Source organism: Neofelis nebulosa, chromosome 1 (genome assembly GCF_028018385.1).
Source record: "Neofelis nebulosa isolate mNeoNeb1 chromosome 1, mNeoNeb1.pri, whole genome shotgun sequence".
NCBI lineage: Eukaryota > Metazoa > Chordata > Mammalia > Carnivora > Felidae > Neofelis > Neofelis nebulosa.
This window is the reverse complement of record NC_080782.1, coordinates 149,348,006-149,368,987: the sequence shown is the minus strand read 5'-3', so window position 1 is coordinate 149,368,987 and position 20,982 is coordinate 149,348,006. Positions and strand designations below refer to the sequence as shown.

Here is a 20,982-nt window from a genome sequence, read left to right as displayed (position 1 = left end):
TGAGTTTCTAAGCTGGCTGCCGAGGAAGGGTGAACAGTGGGGCAAACACCTTTGTGGCCATTTCTGGGCACAGGTCATCCCGCAGGGAGACGCCCGGATCTCACTGACGTACAAGTACATGATCCATGAGGACTCGCTCAACGTAGACGGCAACAATGTCCTGGAAGACAACTCTGTGGGCTACGAGTGGGCCCTGAAGAAGTGGACTCCTTGCTCCAAGCCCTGCGGTGGAGGTGAGGGGCCCCAGAGGTATTCAGGGCTGAGTGGGAGGGATCTTCTGGGCAAAGGGCTTCCTGAGCCCACAGTACCCCGCTGCCTGCCTGACCTGAGTGAGGGATGTGCTAGGTATGAGCAGACTGGCCCCAGGGGCCAGAGAGTGAGGCAGTGGCCTGCCTGGGAGGGGGCAGAGGGTAGGCAGGAAGGGGGTACTCGGGGCAGCAGGCAGCCAGAAGGGCATGTGGGGGCTTGGATGTCACCCATGTGGACCTGCATCAGGGTGACAGAGGGGCTGGCCTGGCGGGAGGAAGGTTGGTGTGCAGGCGCTTGGGTGGATTACCACAGCCTCACGAGGCAGGTGACAAGGCAGGTGAGGAGGGACTTGGGCCGTGCTGGGGGTGGGTGAAGGGGCCCCCTCTGCGGGCCTTTGTTCATTCAGAAAGGTGTCCCTGCCCTCCTGGGGCAGGACTTTGTGCAGAGCGGTCCCACCTGCCCTGGACCTCAAAGAGTCCACAGTTGGGTGGGACAGACAGGCAGGAAGTTCTGGTCCACCCCATGTGGTCGCCACTCCCTGGAAGCTGGACGAGATGAGAAGCAGAAGCAGGTGGCCAGGACAGACCTCCCTCAGATGCCACATGGGGTCCCACATCTCGAGGACAGAGAGGAGTTTACCAAAGTGGGGAGACCCATCCTGGGGCCCAGGCAGGTAGACGGCTCCTTCTGGAGTGCTCCCACCTGGGTGGATGGCACCCCAACATTCTGTTGAGCCTCCCTGCCCCCCTGGAGTTTTTCAGCAGCATGTCCTCCTGACTCTGTCTCCTATGTGTCTCTTGGACCCATCTTCCCAGTGCTGGCTCATTCTTGCTCCCCAGCTGGCCCTTGTGTGTCCACTGTCACCCCCAGAGTGCCCTATTAAAGGTCCCTTGCTGGTATCCCTTCCTGGTGTCATTAAGTTTTAGCAGCTCCCTCTGCTCTTGGGAGAAAAACAAGATTCTCCTTATGGCCTCTGTGGTCCAGGCAGCTTGCTGACCTCTCCCACTGCACTGGTGCCCCCACCCCTTGCTCACCAGGCCCTGGCCACACTGGCCTTAGCTGCTTTTCCTGGACATGCTGTGTTCCTGCCTCAGGGCCTTTGCACAGGCCGCCTACTCCCCAGAAGCCACTCTACTGCCCTCTCACAAAATCAGCATCCTTCCATTCTCTGCTTTCTGGGACACCTCCAGACACCCAGATTAGAGCAGGCTGCAGACAGCCCCTGCGACACGGACACAGTCACATTCTCTTGTGTCCTACCCACAGTCTAGGGTTTTGAGATCTTGCAGTTGCTGACATATTGGGCTCTACAGTTCTCGTGGGGGCTGCCCTGTGCAGTGTAGGATGTTGAGCAGCATCTCTGGCCTCTACTTGCTAGATGCAAGTCACACCCCTTACCCTGAGTGGTGACAACTAGGTGTACCAGATATTGGCAGATGTCAAAATCGCCCCATTTGAGAACAGCTGCCCTAGGCTATGGCGGGAAGAGGCCATGTTTTTATGTTTAGCCACCTCCGGGCTCATCCTGAGTCCTCAGTGCGTGTGAATTCAAGATGGATTAAATGGCTAAGTGATGGAAAGGAAGTAGAGCTTTCCATTCTGCCCCAGGGAGGCAGCTTAGAGGCCAAGGAACAAGGTGGCCACTCTCCGTGGGCTCTCCCCTCACTCCCCTGGGGTACTGGGTGGACACTAGGCCGCACGTCTCCAAGGCCTGCCTCTGGCACACTGCCCCACCTCCCACCCCATCAGAAGGCTAGGCTGAATGGGGCTGAAGCTGCTTCTCCACACCCCCTGGAGGCCGCACTTGCCCCATGAGCCCCCTCGAGCTCTCGTCTTCAGGCTCCCAGTTCACCAAGTATGGCTGCCGCCGGAGGCTAGACCACAAGATGGTGCACCGAGGCTTCTGCGACGCCCTCACGAAGCCCAAAGCCATCCGCCGGGCTTGCAACCCACAGGAGTGCTCCCAGCCAGTGTGAGTTCCCCGGGGCCCCCCGGCTCTCCCAGCCCAGGGTCCCATGAGACAGGAGAAGGCAGACCCCCGGGGCTCCTGTGGAGGGAGGTGCGGGATCCAGGCCCTGAGCAGCTCTGGGCCTCACATTCCCTGCGACGTTTGGTGGATTCTTTCTCCCTCCCCCCATTTCATGGAGTCTAAGATGCTGTAGGCTGTATGGTGCATCCTTGCCTCGGACCTGCCGCACTGAAACTATACCACGCATCTTAGACGTTGTGACATGTGGTAATGCTCGCATGGGAAACTGAGGCTCAGAGGGTACTGGCCTTGCTTCTGGTCCTGTGGTAGATGTCTCCCAGGAAGCTCATTGCAGCGGTGGCGGTCTTGACCTTCCGGCCCAGATTCCCTTTGCGGGGCCCCCAGGGGAGAAGAGGGCTGGTAAACGGGCACATGGGGCTGCGTGGGGTGGGTGCTGGCAGAGTCCACACTGCTGCCCTGGAGGGTTTGTGATGTCGGCAGGAGCTGAGAAGGGACAGATCTGGGGCTCTCTGTGCCCTCCCCCACGTCCCAACCAGGGTATCCCAGCAGTGGGTGACTGTCACCTGCAGGACCTTGGACAGAGGCACGGCCAGGCTCTAGGACATCTTTGCAGAACGGGAAGATGCCTGGGGTGGGGGGTGGGGGCGGGAAGTAGGCTGCTGACATTGCTCTGGCCGGCTTTTTGGGGGTGGGGGGTGGGGGGTTGACCTGTTGCTCTGCCCCCACAGGTGGGTCACAGGGGAATGGGAGCCTTGCAGTCAAAGCTGTGGGCGGACGGGCACGCAGGCTCGCACCGTGCGCTGCATACAGCTGCTGCACAACAACACCACCCGCTCCGTGCACACCAAACACTGCAACGACGCCCGGCCCGAGGGCCGCCGGGCCTGCAATCGTGAGCTCTGCCCTGGCCGGTGGCGGGCCGGACCCTGGTCCCAGGTAAGCGGGCCCCGTGTCCTCAGCCCCCAAACCAAGCTTGCGGGGGATTGAGGGGGTCAGGGAGCTCCACCTCAGTCTGGATGCAGTCCCTGCCCCGGGCCACATCCTGTAGGTCTCAGGGCACCAGTGGGGCTGCACGGCCAGTGCTCTGTCGAGAGACCAAGTAGAACGTGTCCACTCTGTAGGGCAGAGGCTGCCAGGTGCTACAGGAACCTGGAGTCCTAGGAGACGGAGGGTGGCCTGGACTCCAGGATACGAGGGGAGACCTGGGCTCTCATCCCTGAGGGCAGAGAAGGCCGGCCAAGCTTGCAGGAGGGAACATGAGCACGGGAGGCCTTGAACTTGGGCTGCAAAGAACAGTAAGGATGGTCTCAGGCTCGAGGAGCAGTCTAGGGGCAGGACTGAGCTGACATGAGCAGGCCTGGGGGGTCGGGGTCCCCAACCCGACCAACCTCGGGCTCACTGATTCATTACAAGGACTCCCAGGACTGAGAAGTTGTTGTACTCACAGGTACAGGGTATTTCAGTGAAATCACAGTACAGTCAGCAAAGGGGGAAAGTGTGTGGCAAAGCCCAGAGGAAGCCAGGCACAAGCTTCCAGGGGTCTCCTCCCTGGGCTCCCAGGGACACCCTGGATTCTGTCAGCAACGGTGTGTGATGCCACATGTGAAATGCCGCCAGCCAGGGAAGCCCACGTGAGCCCGGGTGTCCAGGGTCTTCACTGCGTGGCTGACACTGGTTAGTCAGGTGGGGAGCTCACCGTAAATCACACTATTGGTACAGACTAACCGGCCAGACCAGTGCAGTGTGACCCGAGGCCTTGAGTCTTGCAGAAACACTCTTACCAGAGAGAACACTCCAAGAACTTGGTTCCCCAGAGCTTCCCAAGCGCCAGTCCTGAAAGCAGGCCTTCCTTGGCACTCTGTAGGGTTTGAGCAATCTGGGTCGGCCGTGTCAGCCTGTCCCCACACACAAGGTGAGGACTTGAGAATTCTCCCTGGGCCAGGCTGGGCCGAGCTGTGAGCCAAGCCAGGAGTCTGGGTGTGATAGCTTCTGCTGGCCTGTCCCCAAGCAGGGTGGTGGAGCCTCCAGAGATGGAGGTGGCTGCTGGAGGCTGGACAAGGCAGGACAGGCCTCTGACACATCCTCTACCCTCTGCCCCTCACCACCTTCTGCGTGTTACAGGGTTACATGTGTGGGGAGCTCTTTCAGGCCCAGCCAACCATGGGTTGGGGGCCCTGACTGATGACTTTCCACCTGCAGTGCTCTGTGACCTGTGGCAATGGTACCCAGGAGCGGCCAGTGCTCTGCCGAACGGTGGATGACAACTTCGGGGTCTGCCAGGAGGAACGGCCTGAGACAGCCAGGATCTGCCGGCTGGGCCCCTGTCCCCGTAAGCCCCCCATCCCAGCCCCCAGTGTACAGCGGGTTCAGGGTGAGGGGGGCTGGTCTAGGCGAAGGCACCTCTCCCCACAACTGGCCAGACTCAGCATCTGTGAACCGGAAGGAGAAGCTGAGCCCTCCCAGGCCAGCGCAGGGATCGTTCCCCAGTCAGAAATGGAAGGGACTCTGCCATGCCTTCCTTGCTGGCACTCCCCATTGGTCTGGGAGACAGAAGCAGATTCATGGTGACCACACAGTGGGGCTCAGCCAGATGTGGCACCCATGCCCATGTGAGCAGGGCTGCCTGTGGGAGTAGGGGGTACCCGTGGAAACTGGGGGTGCCTAGTGCCCTCTGAACCAGAACACCATCTGCGTGCAGACACCTTGCCAAGTGCCATGTGCATCACCTCTTTTGGTCCCAGAAATAGCTCAAGCCGTAGACCCCACCATGAATCCCATCTACAAAGGAGGGCATTCAGGGAGGTCAGATGTGCCCACCCAGCTGGGCAGGGGGACAGATCCAGGATTCACCTACTCCCCATGTTCCTGAGAAGCAGGCCGGGTGGGCCTGCTGGGAGCAATGCAGCGATAAGGAGGTGTGGCAGAGCCTTGGTGCTAGGTTGTAGCTGAGACCCAGGAGGCACGGTGGGGGGTGGGGGCGAGCAGGAGGACTGGGAGGCTAGAGCCCATCTGTCTGAGGGGTCTTTGAATGCCGAGCTAGGGTGTCAGGGCCCTGGATGCCTGGGGCTATGGAGTGTCTCTTGCCCGGGGTGACGGTGCAGCCCAGCGTGGGGCCATGGCAGCCACAGCCCCTCCTCTTCCCTCTAGGAAACATCTCTGATCCTTCCAAGAAGAGCTACGTGGTTCAGTGGCTGTCCCGACCGGACCCCGACTCTCCAGTCCAGAAGACCTCGTCAAGTAACCGGCCCGTTTATAACTCTGCCTCTGCCCTCCAGTGCATGCCCTGCGCCCTGTGGAGCTTGCCGTGGGCTCCCCTCCTCTCTTTCTATGGAAAACTTCCCTGACTCTTCCTGAGCGCTCTCTCGGTTGAATCTGATTTCTCCGGGCCTCTGTGCTCGGCAGTCTCCTTTGGAGCCGCCCAGCCGGCTGCCTGGCCGGGAGGGCCCGCCTCTGCAGAGGCGTGGCCACAGGGCAACTGGCCTCTTGTGGGAGGCCGGGACCTGGTTGGTGATGGCGTGTAAAGGGGCAAAGATCTGTCTTGGTGCTGGAGGGGCCAGAGGCCAGAGTGCAAATGTGACCACTTGGTGACCACGTCTCGGGGCCACATCCCTGCAAGCTGGAGCTGCAGGTCAGAAGTCAAGGGGCAAGCCCACCGGTCCCCTTTCAAACACCGCCCACCAGCGAGGCGAGGCCAGAGGGGCTCTGGGGCGTGTTTTGTGCCGCTGAGCTGGGTGGCCCGGCCCTGAGATTCCAGGGGCGCGTCGGGGGCTTCCCGGCCGCCTCTGCTGTTGCTGCTGCTGCTGACCCTGTGCTGAGTGTGTCCTCCTGACTTGTGTGACTGTGGCCTGCTTCCTGTGGCCTTTGCGTCCAACTTACACAGCCCTTGGCCACCCCCCTCCCTGAGCCCCATCCCCTCGCGGGTTCGGGTTAAACAGAGACGGCGGGGAACGTGTCCCTCCAGTGGGACACTGGGACACACCGCCCCTTCCATTCTCTGTCCATTAGCTCCAATGGCCTTTTCTCATCGTGCACACATGACCCCATCCATAGAGGTGAGAGATTGAGAGAGAGGTTGAGAGAGAGAGAGAGAGAAACTGATGTGGATGCGGCCACCTACCAGTGTGAACAACTACAGAATTACCTCAATTTTTATTGCTTTTTTGCTTAGATAAAACTATGTAGAAAATGCCTTAAAGTTGAAAGGTAACAGATTTGGCTGCTAAGTCCAACTTCAGAGCGGGGACGGGATCCAGGTATAGGAAGCAGGCAGTGGCAGGCCCAGGGGGAGGCAGTCCCGCTCATCCACTTTTCGCCCAGAGTAAGGTTTCCCAACCCAGAGGGCCTGACTCCCCTCTGGCCCTGGCGTCCTGTGCAGGGGACCCAGGTGTGCTGGCTCCAGCCAACACTGCGGAGAAGAGACCCACTCTGAGGCCATGCGGCCAGTCGGCACTGACTGTTTGCTGAGCCCCCCACCCCTATCCTGGGCGCTCCCCCAGTGCTGCCTTACCCAGAAGGCAGCGCACCCGGCCCCTGGTGTGACCCATGTAGCGCCCCCGCCCCAGCCCCCCTGCCACCTGCTAATGGCATCCCTGGGACCAGCACCCAGCCTCCTCCCCGGCTCCAACTACTGTTATGTACATACTCGGTGTGTAACGCGTACTAATTCTCACGACTGTTAACTTCCAACTTTGACTAGGCCACGCGAGTGACTCTGACTCTGGGAAGGTGCAATACGGTCCTGGGCATTGTGCTCTCTGTCTATATGCACTTTGGTTTATCAGGGATATTTTATTAGTGTTTTGTATGTATCCAATGACGTAATTAACATAGGCTCCATTGTCGTCGCTTTTCCGGTTTTTTTATGAGACAAAGTTTAGTGTGTGCCAAAGTGACTGTGGAAATGACCTTTTCTCTTCACTAATGATGGAAAGACTTTCCTGTCATGCATCCCACAAATAAACTCAATAAAAGTTCAGTGAAACTGGGTGCTTGGGTTTGGCACGCTGCTGGCTCCTTCTCTTCGCCTCCATAGCTGACGGCGCTGGCAGACCTGCGGGGACCCTTCTGTCGCATTAGTGACCGGGTTTCCGCTTCCAGTGACTCCCGCCGCCCCCCCCATCCCCCTGCGCAATGTGGGTATGTAGGGTCCCTCCCCCACTGAGGTGCATACCCCTGTCCCCAGGCATTTTTCAAAATGTGACAGCAGCCCATGAAGACACTCCACTATGATTTTGACTTTCGACTCATTCGTGCTGAATGAGCCCCTTTGTGGGAACATCTGGGTTCTCTCCCCACAGATGGAAGTTTTTCACCATTGGGAAAGGGTCCCGGGGTGGGTTTCCCCCACCTCTGGGATCAGTGGAGTGGGAATGTGGGGTCAGTAGCCCAGATAGTGCTGGCCCAGGTCACCGTCCCCCAAGCCACCATTGGGCCACTGCCACCCGTTCAGGGAGGGAGAGGTGCCCATCTGGCCCAGGTCGGGGGCGTGGGGCGGGAGAAGGGCCAGGCAGCGGCAGCTCCGGGCACCTGGCCTGTGCTCAGCCGTGCCCGCCCGCATCTCCACAGGCCTCGCGTCAGAAGCTGCAGGGCCTGGTGCATTGGCTCACCTCTGACAAAGGCCAGACAGCAGGTCGGGGTCCAACAGGGACCTCCTATCAGCGGGCTTCTCTCTCTTCCCTCTCCTATGGAGGGGATCCCGTGCCACAGAGGAGGGAGATCCTGAAAAAAGATGACATGGGGCCATCCGGTGTCATGGAAACAGTCTTAGAGTCACAGGGCCAGGTCCCAGGGCGCCAGCCTGCCAGTGCCGGTCACAGTAGCGTGGCTGAATTCACTCTGCCTAGAGCTCTGGTCACTGAAAGGAATCCCAGCTCCAGAGACACAAGACCTTGAGAGACACAACTTCCTCTGAGAGAGCCGCGTCCACGCAGTGTCCCTTCCCAGATGGATCAGGAGGAATCCCCATGGAAGGGGCTTCCAGGCCAGAGCTGCAGGCAGGCCACCAACAGCCCAGGGGACCACACCAGGGACAGTCGGGGTACGTGAGGGCCCCGCTGGGGGGCCCACGCTCCTGTACCCTGTGGCATAACCTTTTTGGATGGGGAAATGCTGCATGAGGCTCAATTGAGAAAAAGAGAGAACCAGGTTTTCTCCATCCTAGCCTTTCCCGAAGCGTGGGACACAGGGAGGTTTAATTCAGAGGGTGCGTAAATGTGGCCTGAACTCCCCCGCCTCTGAGCAGCCCCTTCCTAGTTCCCTTCACCCTTCAGGACGCCGGCACCCCCCTCACACTTGCTCGCTCTCTGCAGCCCGGAGCTGTGCATGCGAGAGGGTCTCCCTTGCCATTTGAGGAATTAAACTTTGGGTGAAAAATTTGTTTTCCTAATTAGGGTCACCTTTATTGATTACTGCTACTTGCCCGTGAATGGTGGTAGTGTAAGGTTTTCTTCTAAAATAAATGTTAAGTTAAAGAAAAAAAAGACATTAATTTAAAGGAGGAAACACAGGCAGGATTTGGCTCGAGCCAAGATTGGTGGGAATGGCCCACAAATGGCTTCAGTCTATGAGAAGGGGTTTACTCTCAATGGTTTGTTGTTGGCTGGAAGGCAATAGGTCTTGCCAATTCATTGCTACCGGAAATGGCTGAAGACCAGGTACTAGGACACTGAAATCTTATTCTTGATGTAGTACAGATGCTTTGCCGGTCAGTGCCTCTGGCCACATCATGGGCCCTTTGGTGGTGTACTTCCCCTCATCTCGGAGGGCTCTCTGCTCAGTGATAAAACTGTTGGCATCCTTTTAAGAATGATTGGCACCTGGGTGGCTCAGTCGGTCGGGTGTCCGACTCTTGATTTCAGCTCAGATCATGATCCCAGGGTTTGTGAGTTTGAGTCCCACATTGGGCTTTCTGCTGACAGCGTGGAGCCTGCTTAGGATTCTCTCTCTCTCCACTCTCTCTCTCTGCCACTCCCCCACTTGCACTGTCTCTCTCAAAAATAAATAAACCTTAAAACAAAAAAAAAAGAATGGTTCAGCAGGGGCAGGGGGCACCTGGGTGGCTCAGTCAGTTAAGCATCCGACTCTTGATTTCAGCTCAGGTCATGAGATCATGGGTTCGAACCCTGTGTCGGGCTGTGCACTGACAGCATGAAGCCCACTTGGGATTCTCTCTCTCCCTCTTTCTCTGACCCTTCCCCACTTGTGTGTGTACTGTCTCTCTCAAAATGAATAAACTTCAAAAAAAATTGGGAATGATTATTTTGAAAAAGTTTCTAGGGTAATATTAGCATAGCCAAACTCCTAGCCTGTGGCTTTCTTAACTCTTTATTCATTCATTATCTTCATTTTTAAAAACTTAAAGCAATGCAGCCACCATGCAGAGGAAAATAGACATAGAAGTCCAACCTGTAGGGCAGGTGAAGAGAGGCGCCCTGGAGATGGGGACCCTTGGCCCCCCAGCTGTCACCTGCCTGTTAGTTCCAAATCGTCCATTCACTCAGGGACATTTGTTCAGTGCTTTCTGTGTGAGGCTCTGACTCGGGCACTGGGAGGCTGCTGAGCTCCCGACCACAGGTCGGCAAACTTTTCTCTGAAGGGCCAGACAGTAATGGTTAAACCTTATGTACAAAACCAGGTGGAGGCACCCACTTGGGCCATGGGAGTAGCTGGCTGACCCCTGCCCTCTACAGAGGGGATGCTGGTTTCCCAGGATCTCAGCCTGGGGGGAGAGAAGTGAGGGGGAGGCTTAAGTCATTTATGTGAAGAAGGCGGCACAGGTGACAGGGGAGGGTGCTGCTGTGGGGCCAGGGTGGCCCCACTCCCGGCAGCATCACCAGGCCTGGCTCCATCTGTGTTTGTCGGGGCCCCTGCCCCCACCATGTCCAGCCGGGTTGGACAGTCAAAGCCAGGGGTGGGAGGACACCACCCCCTGCCTTGTCAGAAGTCTCGTTGTGTCTCTGGAGGGCTGTGATCAGTGGTTTTTACACCTGGTGGCTGCCAGAAAGGGGAGAAGGGTCAGGGGGTGGGGAAGGGGCCAGGTGGGGCTCCAAGCACCCCCGAGCTTCAAACAGGAGCACTCCAATTTCCTCTGTCTCATACACTGGGCATCTGTAAGATTTTATCTGAGCGTCCCAGGATCTTCTCATGTGATTTCTGGAATCGGCCCTTAGCACGAGGCCACCTGCCTTTCCCCCTCCACATCTTGAGCCTGCTTCTGGCTCTCTAGGTTGGGAAGGCCAAAGCTCTTCCTGAACAGCTGATCTGTGTTTACCTCTTTCACCTTGTGCATCACGCAGTCTGGCACATTTCCTCCTGATTTGGGCCACTCAGAAGGTTAGAGTCAAAGTTGGGTCCACCTCTGGTGGTACATGCCTCTCTGTGTTCTTCATGCCTATCATGTTACTATTTTAAAATCCATAATTTCCCTGTTTTGGACTTCCTCAGTTATTCACGTGTGTCTTTTTTCACATTGATATATTTCTGCATTGTCTGATTCACTGGTCTAGGCTCTGGGGCTAGAGAGGCATCTAAATATAGCTTGGGGCTCTGCCCTGTGGAACTTACTGGATAATGAAAACAGGTGACAGACACCTTATCTGACAACTAAATGTGAACTTGCCAACTGGGATAGAGTGTTGGGAGGGAGAGAACTTCCCAAGGGAGGGCAGGTGATTCTTGCCCGGAGATGTGTTTCAGCTGAGCCTAGAGGAGGAGAGGAGAGCAACTGAAGGAAGACAGAGGGGGTGGCCACAGTATGTGCAAAGGCCCTGTGGCCAGGGGGAGCCCAGTATAACGTAGGGGGTCCAAGGCCTGAGTGAAGCTGGAGAGGTGAAGGAGACAGGCCCTCACCCTAAAATCAATGAGGGGCAATGCAGGGGCTTCAATCAGGACAGTGACATGGTCACATCTTCAGTTGAAAAACAGCATTCTGACAAGAGCAGGATAGTGAACAAAAAGGAGAAAGAATTGAGATAGGTCAGCAGAAAGGAGGCTCTTACCACAGTGCAGACAAGAGGCAAAACAGCTTGACCCATGGAGGTGGGAGAGAAGGGAAATGGACACACCTGAGAGTGTCTAGGAGGAAATACCAACAGACTTGGGAGTGAACAGACGGGGTGTGCCTGGGGTTCGGCTTATGCCCTGGAAAGGCCATTCTCTGAGACAGGTGGTGCCAGCCAAGGCCCTGGGTTGCACTGGGCATGTGGAGTCTCAGGCACATTTGGGACCACAGGGGTTAGGGGACTGTCCTATAGGCAGTCCTATCCGAGAGTCTGAAGCTCCAGGAATTGGGGGTTGGTGTCCGGTCAGGTGGGTCACCAGCCTGGAAGGGGAAATTATAGGCTGGAGCAATGGGCAGGCAGCGGGCACCATCAGAACCTCCTGAATGGGAGAGGACCTGCTTATCTGTTACTGCGAGAAGTTTCTGTGGGCTAGCAGAGTCACAGACATGGGTGTAGACAGTGCCCCGTGTTGGTGCACAGAGTAACTGCATCAGATGTGGTTTCTACCCATGGCTGCCTCTTCCTTCCCTTTGTCCTTCCCTCTTTCCTCCCCACTTCCTTTCTAGGAGACAAGGTCAAGGAGGGAGAGGGAGAGAAAGAGGAATGCGGCAGAGGTTGTGAGGGAAAGGTTTGAGATGCTCACTGCGGGGCTTGGGGGGCGGGGGGCTCAGAGGGTGGCTGAACAGAGAGACACAAGTAGGCAGGTGGGCCCAGTGAGGCCAGGGATCAGGAATTTACACCGATCTGCTATTCCCTGTTATGTTGTCATAATGACTTATTCTCTCATGTTGAATGAATTCCTGCAAATCCTCTCAAATTCTGTGGAGTGAGGTGGTGAGGGAGAGGGAGGAGGGGAAGGAATTTGGGAAGAAGACAGGGAGAGAGAGTAAGAGCAAGAACAAGGGTAGGAGGGGTTGTGTGGTTAGAACAACAGGTGACCTTGAACCACACGGGTTTGAACTTCACCAGTCCACTTACACATGGGATTTTTTTTTTATAAATACGGCACAGCACCCTAAATGTGTGTTTCTCTGCCTTACGATTTCCTTAATAACATTTTCTCTTCTCTGGCTTACTTTATTATGAGGATACAGTATATACTACATATATCATACAAAATCTGTGTCCACCCTGCTGTTTGTGTGGTCGGGAAGGCTCCTGGGCAAAGTAGACGGCTAGTAGTTAAGTTTGGGGCCAGTCAGATGTTGTATGTGGATTCCCAACTGTGTGGGTGGGGGTGGGGTGGCACCCCTAACCCCCACGTAGTTCAAGGGTCAACTGTGATACAGCTGCAGACAGTTGGAGCCCAGCCAGGAAGAAAACAGCTGTGCAGGGAGAGACACTGCCCTCTATAGAGGCTAGACCGCGGTGGCCGGCTTCTTGGGCAGGAAGGAAAGGAAAGGAAAGGACACACCGGGCGGGAGGACGAGCCTGTGTGAAGGGACCGGGTTTTGGAGCAGTCTGTTGGGGGATGGCCAGGAGCCCAGGGTGGCGGGGCTGTGCGGTGGAGGCAGCAGTGAAGGGACATGAGGCTGGGGAAGAAAGCCCAGACAGGTTTGGGTGAGGATGGGAACATATTGTGCAGGCAATGTGGTGAGGCTGCCGCCAAGTCTCTTGGATTTGTTCTATCGGGTTTTAGAAATCGGTCCCCTCAGGTTCAATTTTGTCATAGTTAACGGCCTAAAGATGACTGCAGGGCCGAACTCCGCCACAGGATCTCATTGGGGTTACCAGTGGGATGTCAGAGATGAATCTGATGCAGTCCCATTCTTTCACAGGAATCACTCCCCAGGCCTCATTTCTGTCTGGGACTCCGAGAGATACAGAAAACCCCAGGGGCCTGCCTGGAGGCAGGGAGCACTGCTCACAGCTTGTGTGGCCGCGCTCTGCTGCAGCGCTGCTGACATCAGGACCACACGCACTTTCCGCGTGAGCTCGCTTGCCTCTGCGCTGTCTCTGGGCTCTTTCAAACGCCTCCTCCTGCTTCCCCTGGGGGGAACGAGGCCCCCCCACCTTATCCTGTCCTTTGGTTATGTGCTTCCCGCTTTTCTCTTTCAGAGGCCCGCTGCCAAGGCGACAAGTCAATGTTCTGTAGGATGGAAGTCTTGTCACGCTATTGCTCCATCCCAGGCTACAACAGGCTGTGCTGCAGATCCTGTAACCTGCACGACAACCTCACCGATGTGGATGACAGGGCGGAGCTGCCACCTGGGAAGAACAACGACATTGAAGACCTCGTGCCCACCCTCCCAGTGCCCACCCTCGTCATGGAGGTGCGGCCTCCGCCAGGCACGCCCTTGCAGGTGCCCCTCAACACTTCCAGCGCCAACGGCACTGAGGATCACCCAGACACCAACGCAGTCGACGTGCCCTACAAAATCAACGGCCTGGATGAGGAAGGCCAGCCGCCCAACCTGATCCCTCGACGACCGAGCCCGTATGAAAAGACCAGAAACCAGAGAATCCAAGAGCTCATCGATGAGATGAGGAAGAAAGAGATGCTCGGGAAGTTCTAATAAAATGGAAAGATAGCATCAATAGCATTTTTTTTCTTGCTTATAGATTATATTCCATGGGATGGCAGATCGTGGAGAGGAAGTGAAAATGTCTAATTCCAACAGGTTTTAAGAAAACAAAGAGGAGAATGACATAAACATCTATACATGTGGTTGTGAGCGCGGGGCAGCTAGGTTCACGCATGTGTTTGTGTCCCAGCTCTGGAATGTTCTAAGTCCTGTCCTGGGGTTGGGTGTGGAGTGGGGAGAGGAAACACGTGCCCCAAGTTTCTGAGCAGTGATTGGGAATCTTCCTGTCCTTGGTGGTGACAGCCCTTCTGGAGAACATTCTGGAGAAATGTTCTGCAGGAACATTTCCTACCAATCCCCAGACCGAGGCACAAGCCCCATGGGGAACTCTTATTAGGAGAAACAGTGATTTGTTTACTAATTGACCAGTCACTGAGATGAGCACAATGAAGTGGAGGCTGTGAACTTGAAAGTCGTGACGTCAAGGGCTGGGCAGGTGTCGAGGATGAGTGTGGCAGCCCATGGGGGACTGTGACCAACCTGAGAGCCGCACCCCACTAGTGCTGCTTTTGGGTTCCAGCCACTGCTGCCTCTGTGACCGCAGGCTCCTGGGGCCAGATAGGGTGCTTTCAGTAGAAGTCTAGATTTGCATGCGAAATCCTCAATCCTAAAAGTTCAACCCAAAATATTTCCGGGCGGCGGGGGAGTTCTGGAAGGTCTTTTAGGGTCTAGAGCGACCAGGCTGCAGCCTCTGGTCTCCAGGCTCGGCCAGACGCAGTCTCTCGAAGTAACGACTTAAGGAAGGAAAGCCATCTGGCCCGACTGGCGCTCAGGCACTGTGTTTGACTCAGCCCACCCTGAGCTGCGAAGCTGTCCACTTCTTCCCCAGAAGGTACGGAGAATCCTGTAACTAACTGGACTTGATCTGAACAGTGGGCTGCCTTTCCTACAGGAGGAGAAGACCGCAGGGTGCACTCTCTGGCTCTCCCAGGCCTCTTTCCTATTGGCCCACCCGGCCTGCGTGCTGCCTCTTGGCCAGCCTGGCCTTGGCCCCGGGGCTCCCCAGGGGAGGCTCTCCCTCCCCAGGTGCGTTGGAAGAATGAGGGGGGCATGCGCTCTGCTGGATAGTCCAGCAACTTTCCCAGAGGGGAGAGAAGGGGAGTGGCTGTGCTCTGGGTTCTGAGATGGTGCTCTGCCTGCTCAGGTTTGCTCCTAAAGACGAAGGCCAGCTTCTATTGCCTGCAGGGATGGGGCGGGGGTGGGGGGTGGGGGGCGGGGTGGCCTTGCCCTGTCTCGCCCTGCTCCATTCCTTGGCAGTTCCAGCAGTGAACTGTAAGATTTGGCCTCCCATGAGAAGCATGGGGTGGGGGGTGGGGAGAGGGGAGAGCCTGCTTTATCTTGTGCTGCTCCTAAGCTTTGACAACTTCTCTTTTCGGCATAATGGTGCTTTGTGAGCAAGATGTGAATGGAGAGAAGCAGGAAGGGAGGGGGAAGGTGGACGGGAGGATGGCGACTAATTTTTACCTCTCCCTGCATTGGTATTTTGTGAACATGTGGCTTGCTTAAACTTCCCCAAATTACGAGACCCAGGGGGCACTTCAGCTGCTTAGTTGGGCCAAGCCTGACACATGATTCTGAAGCTTTTTGTGTCTAGGAAGGTTCTAGAGCCTTTGTATTCTCACCAGTCATAGATTTTAGAAAGCTCTTTTCTGTTTCGTTCCCCATTTTATGGATGAGAACACTGAGGTTCAGGAGAATACCATGATGGCTACTTTATACTGAGTCTGAGGTGCTAGGTATGTTTGATTCTGTGCATGCGTGCGGGTGTGTGTCTGTGTGTGATCTAGGGCCAAAGTGAGGGTGTAGGAACCAGTGAGAGCGATATCTGGGATGATGCCTACCTTCCGACTGGGCGGTAACTAGCCTCCCCAACCCCCGCCTGTGCCAGCCGCCTCCCTCCTCTCTGCCATCTTGTCCCACACATACTCCTGCATGTGCTGGTGTCTCAGAGGAGCTTGCTGGCTTCTAAGAAGCAAACTGGAGAAAACATTCTTGGAGATCTCTCACGGTATCACCTCTTTGACAGATGTGGTGTAACGTACTTTTGCAATCCTGTCTCTCTATAATCAGGAAAGGGGTGTCTAAGCTTTCTCTCACTGGTTGACCCCTGGCAGCTGGTGCTATTATTCACAGGCTGAAGGACTGGGTAGCTCTTGCTTGGGTCTGTCCTGGGATGCAGAGGAAATTCAGGGTGACTGACCCTCACCAGAGAGTATCACTCAGTTTACCCAGCCTGGGGGCCTCAGGATGGGAACAGTCCATTCCCAGATCCCAACAAAGCAGGGCTGCATGTCTCGGGGACTGGAAGCCTTTGGAGAGAGGCCCCAGGTGGGACACCCCCAGGGTACCTGTCTTCTTCTGGAAGGAGGGACATGCCCCCTGGGAACTGTAGGCCGGCATGGCCACCACCCCATGTGTCATACTCAGTACCTGGGGCCATATACCCACAGGGCTCTCTAGAACTAGACAGTCCTCAGGGGTCTCTCTGTCTAAGGAACACAGGGTTTACCAGACTTCGAGAAACTCATCTCCACTGAGCTTGGGACCAGTCGGAGAGCCAGCTTAGCCACAGTCCCATGACCTTTCAGAGCCGGCATCCATGTCGGGGGGCTCCCACAGCCTGCAGGCCAAGAAGATTTCCTAGCTGACGTTCTGGAACAGCACGCTGAGAACTCAGAGGTCCCCTCTGACTGCGGCTCCAGAAAACTACGTTTGTGGGGAGACAACCTGCTGGGGTTTGGGGACTTGGCTCTCTGATCTACTCCTTTTGGAAAACCCATGGAATTTCCTGTATAAGCCTTTTGTTTGTATTTTAAGGTTGTTTGTTTGGAGTCTATACATGGTGCTCAGCAGCAGTCTCTATCAGGTGAAGCATGATGACTATGTAGCCAGGCAGCCGCCGCACGAAAAATCATCATGGTGCTGAACTCAAATCACAGCATTTTATCTTATCCATCACAGCAATCAACGTATTTGTTTTCTGTATAGAAAAATTTGGCTTCTTGATTTTATAACTTATTAAAGTCGAAATGTCTGTGTATTTTGCACACCATGCCTGCATTTGTTTGTTACCTTGACTACACTACCCATGTCTTCAGCCTACACTTGGGTGGGGGGAGGGATGTGGCTGCCCTCACAAGGGGGGGATGAGGCCACCAGGAGGCCCCGAACCTACTGGCTAGGCCAGCTGCTCAAGTTGGGACCCTGTGCCTGGCAAGGGGCCCCCAGAAGGACAGGTCTCTGCTCCCAGATCCCCAGGGAGTTGGCTGTCCAGGAGACACCACTTAGCGGGTTGCTTCCAAGCAAACCTTTGGTTCCAGGAGAAGATGAAAAATCTCCTGACTCCTCCTCCTCCCTGATTCCGACCCCTTCTCTCCTATAATTAGGGTTTCCAGAAACAACACTAGATGCTGAGTTACATTCGAATTTCAGAGAAACAAATCACATTTTAGTATAAAATTGGGACACACTTGAAAAATTATTTGTGGTTTCTCTGAAGTTCAAATTTATCTGGGAGTCCTATGTGATCGTTTGCTAAATGTGGTAACCGCCCCCCCAATCAATATTCCATTTTTTTTTTTATAAATTTTTTTTTAACGTTTATTTATTTTTGAGACAGAGAGAGACAGAGCATGAACGGGGGAGGGTCAGAGAGAGGGAGACACAGAATCTGAAACAGGCTCCAGGCTCTGAGCTGTCAGCACAGAGCCCGACGCGGGGCTTGAACTCACGGACCGCGAGATCATGACCTGAGCCGAAGTCGGCGGCTTAACCGACTGAGCCACCCAGGCGCCCCAATATTCCACTTTTAAAGACAAGCCCATTCTGGCTGGCCCTTGGATACTATCAGGTGTCGGGAGGAGGGAGTTGAAGGAAGGGAGAGATTTCTCTTAACGCCCCCAGCCACAGAGGAGGCAGACAGGTCGTGTGGGCAGTGCTGGGGAGAGGGGCCAATCTTACCAGTTTGCACTGAGGTTGGAGGTGGCTTTGGAGTACACAGGATTTCTCATCTTGTTCTTCATTGTAACCTGTTTTGACTCCATTATTACAGTGCAGTTAGTCCTTTACAATGGGGGGAGAGGGACATGGGATGGGTGTGAGTGTGTGTATTAGGAGAGGGGGCAAAGCAGAGTTGGGGGAGCAGAACTGGCTGAAACTAGGTATTTGCAAAGGTGTTTCCGTAACTGGGTGACCAGGCGAAGTCATTTCAGACAGGCCTAGGTTATAGAGGGAATGGTAGGCAAGGATGGTCTGTGCTTTCTGAAGAATGTTGATAAATGGTTAGGAGGAGCAAGGTGACATTACAGGTATTGGCCACCACTCTCTCCTCTACACACCATGTAAGTCCCTGACCCCCAGGCACAGAGCAGGCACGCATGGTCATACTTATGGCTGATGCCCTACTGAGCGCATCCTTAGCCCAGGGGAACACAGTTGTCCCCCATTTAGAGGCCGTGTGGCCAGTCTCTCTGAACTTCATGACCCCACACTGTTTCTTCACTGCACTGAGTTTAGATGCTCCTATGCCATACTCCCACAGCTTTATACCCAAACATTCATATGCCCACCCCCAATCATGCATATGTGTTGGAGGGGCCTTTCTTGCACCCTCCACGCTGCTACATAGAAGCTTTTACATCCACTCGTGGCAGGTGGAGACTGGACAGACAGATGCCAGGAAGTGTTTGCCTTTCAGAATGAGACTTCCACATTGTTCTCTTTGAGGGCTCCCCCAGGGACTAACCTCAAATACACGTAAAAGACACACGAATACACCGCCTCAGTGAACCAAAACGACTAGTACCTTGGTTCAACTAAGGTTCTTCTAGTTTAGATCTTCTAAAGTTCTTCTAGTTTATATCTAGTTTAGATCTTCTAGCTTAGATCACTGACTTTCAGCCTTTCTTTTTTAAAATTCTACCTATTTATGGCTGTAAATTTCCCTGTAAGCACAGCATTAGCTATACCCCCACAAGTTTTAATATTTCATACATTTATTATCATTCTATCCCAAATATTTTCTAACTTCCATTGTGACTCCTTCTTTGACCTAAGAGTTATTTTAAATCCTGCTGCTTAATTTCCAAACATTAGGGGCTACTCTAGTTATGGACTGTTATAGATTTTTAGCTCTTTTATGGTAGTCAGAAAATATTTTCTGAAAGATTTCAGCCCTTTGAAATTTTTTGAAGCTGATTTTATGACTCATGATGTGGTTTTTCTAAGCATTATACATGTACTTGAAAAGAATTTGTAACTGGAGGTTGTTGGATATAGTATCCCATCTATGTCCATTAGGTCAAATTTGTTAATTTGTTGTTCAAATATTTTCTCTCCATTGTGTTGTCTTCTTGTTCTATTGTTGTGATGGAAAGTTGTTTTAATACCTCCCACCAGTTGTGGCTTTTTCTATTTCTCCTTGCAGCTTAATCAATTCTTATCCTTCTTTAAAAAAATAAGCCAGGGGTGGTTGGGTGGCTCAGTCGGTTAAGCATCCGACTTCAGCTCAGGTCATGATCTCTCAGCTCATGAGTTCGAGCCCCACATTGGGCTCTGTGCTGACAGCTTGGAGCCTGGAGCCTGCTTCAGATTCTGTGTTTCTCTCTTTCTACCCTTCCACAGCTCATGCTCTGTCTCTCTCCCTATCAAAAATAAACATTAAAAATTAAATAAATAAGCCAGGAGCACCTGGGTAGTTCAGTCAGTTAAGCATCTGACTTCAGCTCAGGTCATGATCTCATGGTTTGTGGGTTTGAGCCCCGCATCAGGCTCTGTGTTGACATCTGGGAGCCTAGAGCCTGCTTCAGATTCTGTGTCTCCCTCTCGCTCTCTACCCTTCCCCACTCATGCTCACTCTCTCAAAAATTAACATTAAAAAAATTTTTTTCTAAATAAGCCATTTTACCATTTTGAGGCCACATCAATGGAAGCATACAAATTTCTAATTGAATTTCTTCTTGGTAACATTTTACTTTCTCTTTAGGAATTGACAGATGTTATTTCTAGCATTAATGGCTGTCTTGATACTTCCCTCCCAATGATAATGTAGCTCTGTCAACTTTCTTTGAGTTAGTGGTTACACAAAATAACTTCTTTCATTCTTCTGCTTCCTGCAATGCATCCCATGCACCCAGTCAGTGACAACTTGCCCAAGGCCCCAGTGACTGCAGAGACTGAGGGCTGCATCTGGGGAGTCGTCTGTCACAGAGCAAGGATTCAAATCAGCAGATAGAAGCAGGCCCAGGAGCAAACACTGACAAATCCTGTCACCAGTCCAGAGGAAAGATGCAGCCTTGGAACTGGAATGGTGGCTGTGGGTTACAGGTGGGTCAGTCGCACAGAAATGCTGAGACATGCGCACGTCTGACCACTGAGTTTAGGAGGAACAGAGCTCCACCTCTGTGGGCATCACACAGGCCCCACAGGCCCCAGAGAACCACTGCCTCGCTCCTGAGAGCTCAAGGTCATCCAGTAACCCGGAAGCAGTTCTCTCCCTCCTGTTTCTCAACAGGAAAGTTTAGGTTATTGACTTGAGATCCTCCTTGTTTTCTAGAATACAGGCCTTTACGTTTTCCCTCATGTGCTGTTTGTTTTAGCTGCATTCCATAAATTAGCTGATATGTTGTATTTTCATTTGCATTCGGTTCACCTGAATATTTTCTCATTTCATCTATAATTTCTTCTTTGGCTCATGGGTTAATTTAAAAGTGCTTTTTTTTTTTTTTAATTTTCCATATATTTGGGTAGCTCCCAATTTTTTCTTCTGTTGTTGATTTTTCTAATTTAATTTTATTGTGGTCAAAAAAAAAACCCCATACTTTGCATTATTTCAATTCTTTTAAATGTTTTGAGACATTTTTTGTGGCCTTGTACGTGGTCTACTCATAGTCCACACGTGTTAGATAATGGTGTATATTCTGCTGTTGCTGAGTGGGGTGTTGTGCAGATACCCATTAGGTGGACGTGGTGGGTAGTGTTGTGTAAGTCTTCTAGAGGCTATGGTTCACCTCTCTGAACTCTAATCCTCTTCTCACTGGAGCCTGTGGCTTTCTAAATATCCTCTTAGGTGTTCGATGCATTCAAGAGTTTTGTTTCCTTTGCTCAGTCTGTTTAGTTACTTTCAGCAGGATGTTTGGCTTGAATTATTGAATGTGACAAT

General features: G+C 53.7%; 1 protein-coding gene across 1 annotated transcript in view; it reads left to right on the top strand.

Annotated features, from left to right (window-relative positions):
• Positions 1-16,870, top strand: part of ADAMTS2 (ADAM metallopeptidase with thrombospondin type 1 motif 2) — a 245,498-nt gene extending 228,628 nt beyond the window's left edge. Inside the window, exons 17-22 of the mRNA XM_058739385.1 lie at positions 74-233; positions 2,089-2,221; positions 2,968-3,175; positions 4,439-4,568; positions 5,387-5,476; positions 13,297-16,870. Coding sequence (XP_058595368.1) covers positions 74-233; positions 2,089-2,221; positions 2,968-3,175; positions 4,439-4,568; positions 5,387-5,476; positions 13,297-13,754 — 1,179 coding nt within the window. The 3' untranslated portion in view covers positions 13,755-16,870. The remainder of the gene's footprint in view (positions 1-73; positions 234-2,088; positions 2,222-2,967; positions 3,176-4,438; positions 4,569-5,386; positions 5,477-13,296) is intronic.
• The last annotated feature ends 4,112 nt before the right edge of the window (positions 16,871-20,982 follow it).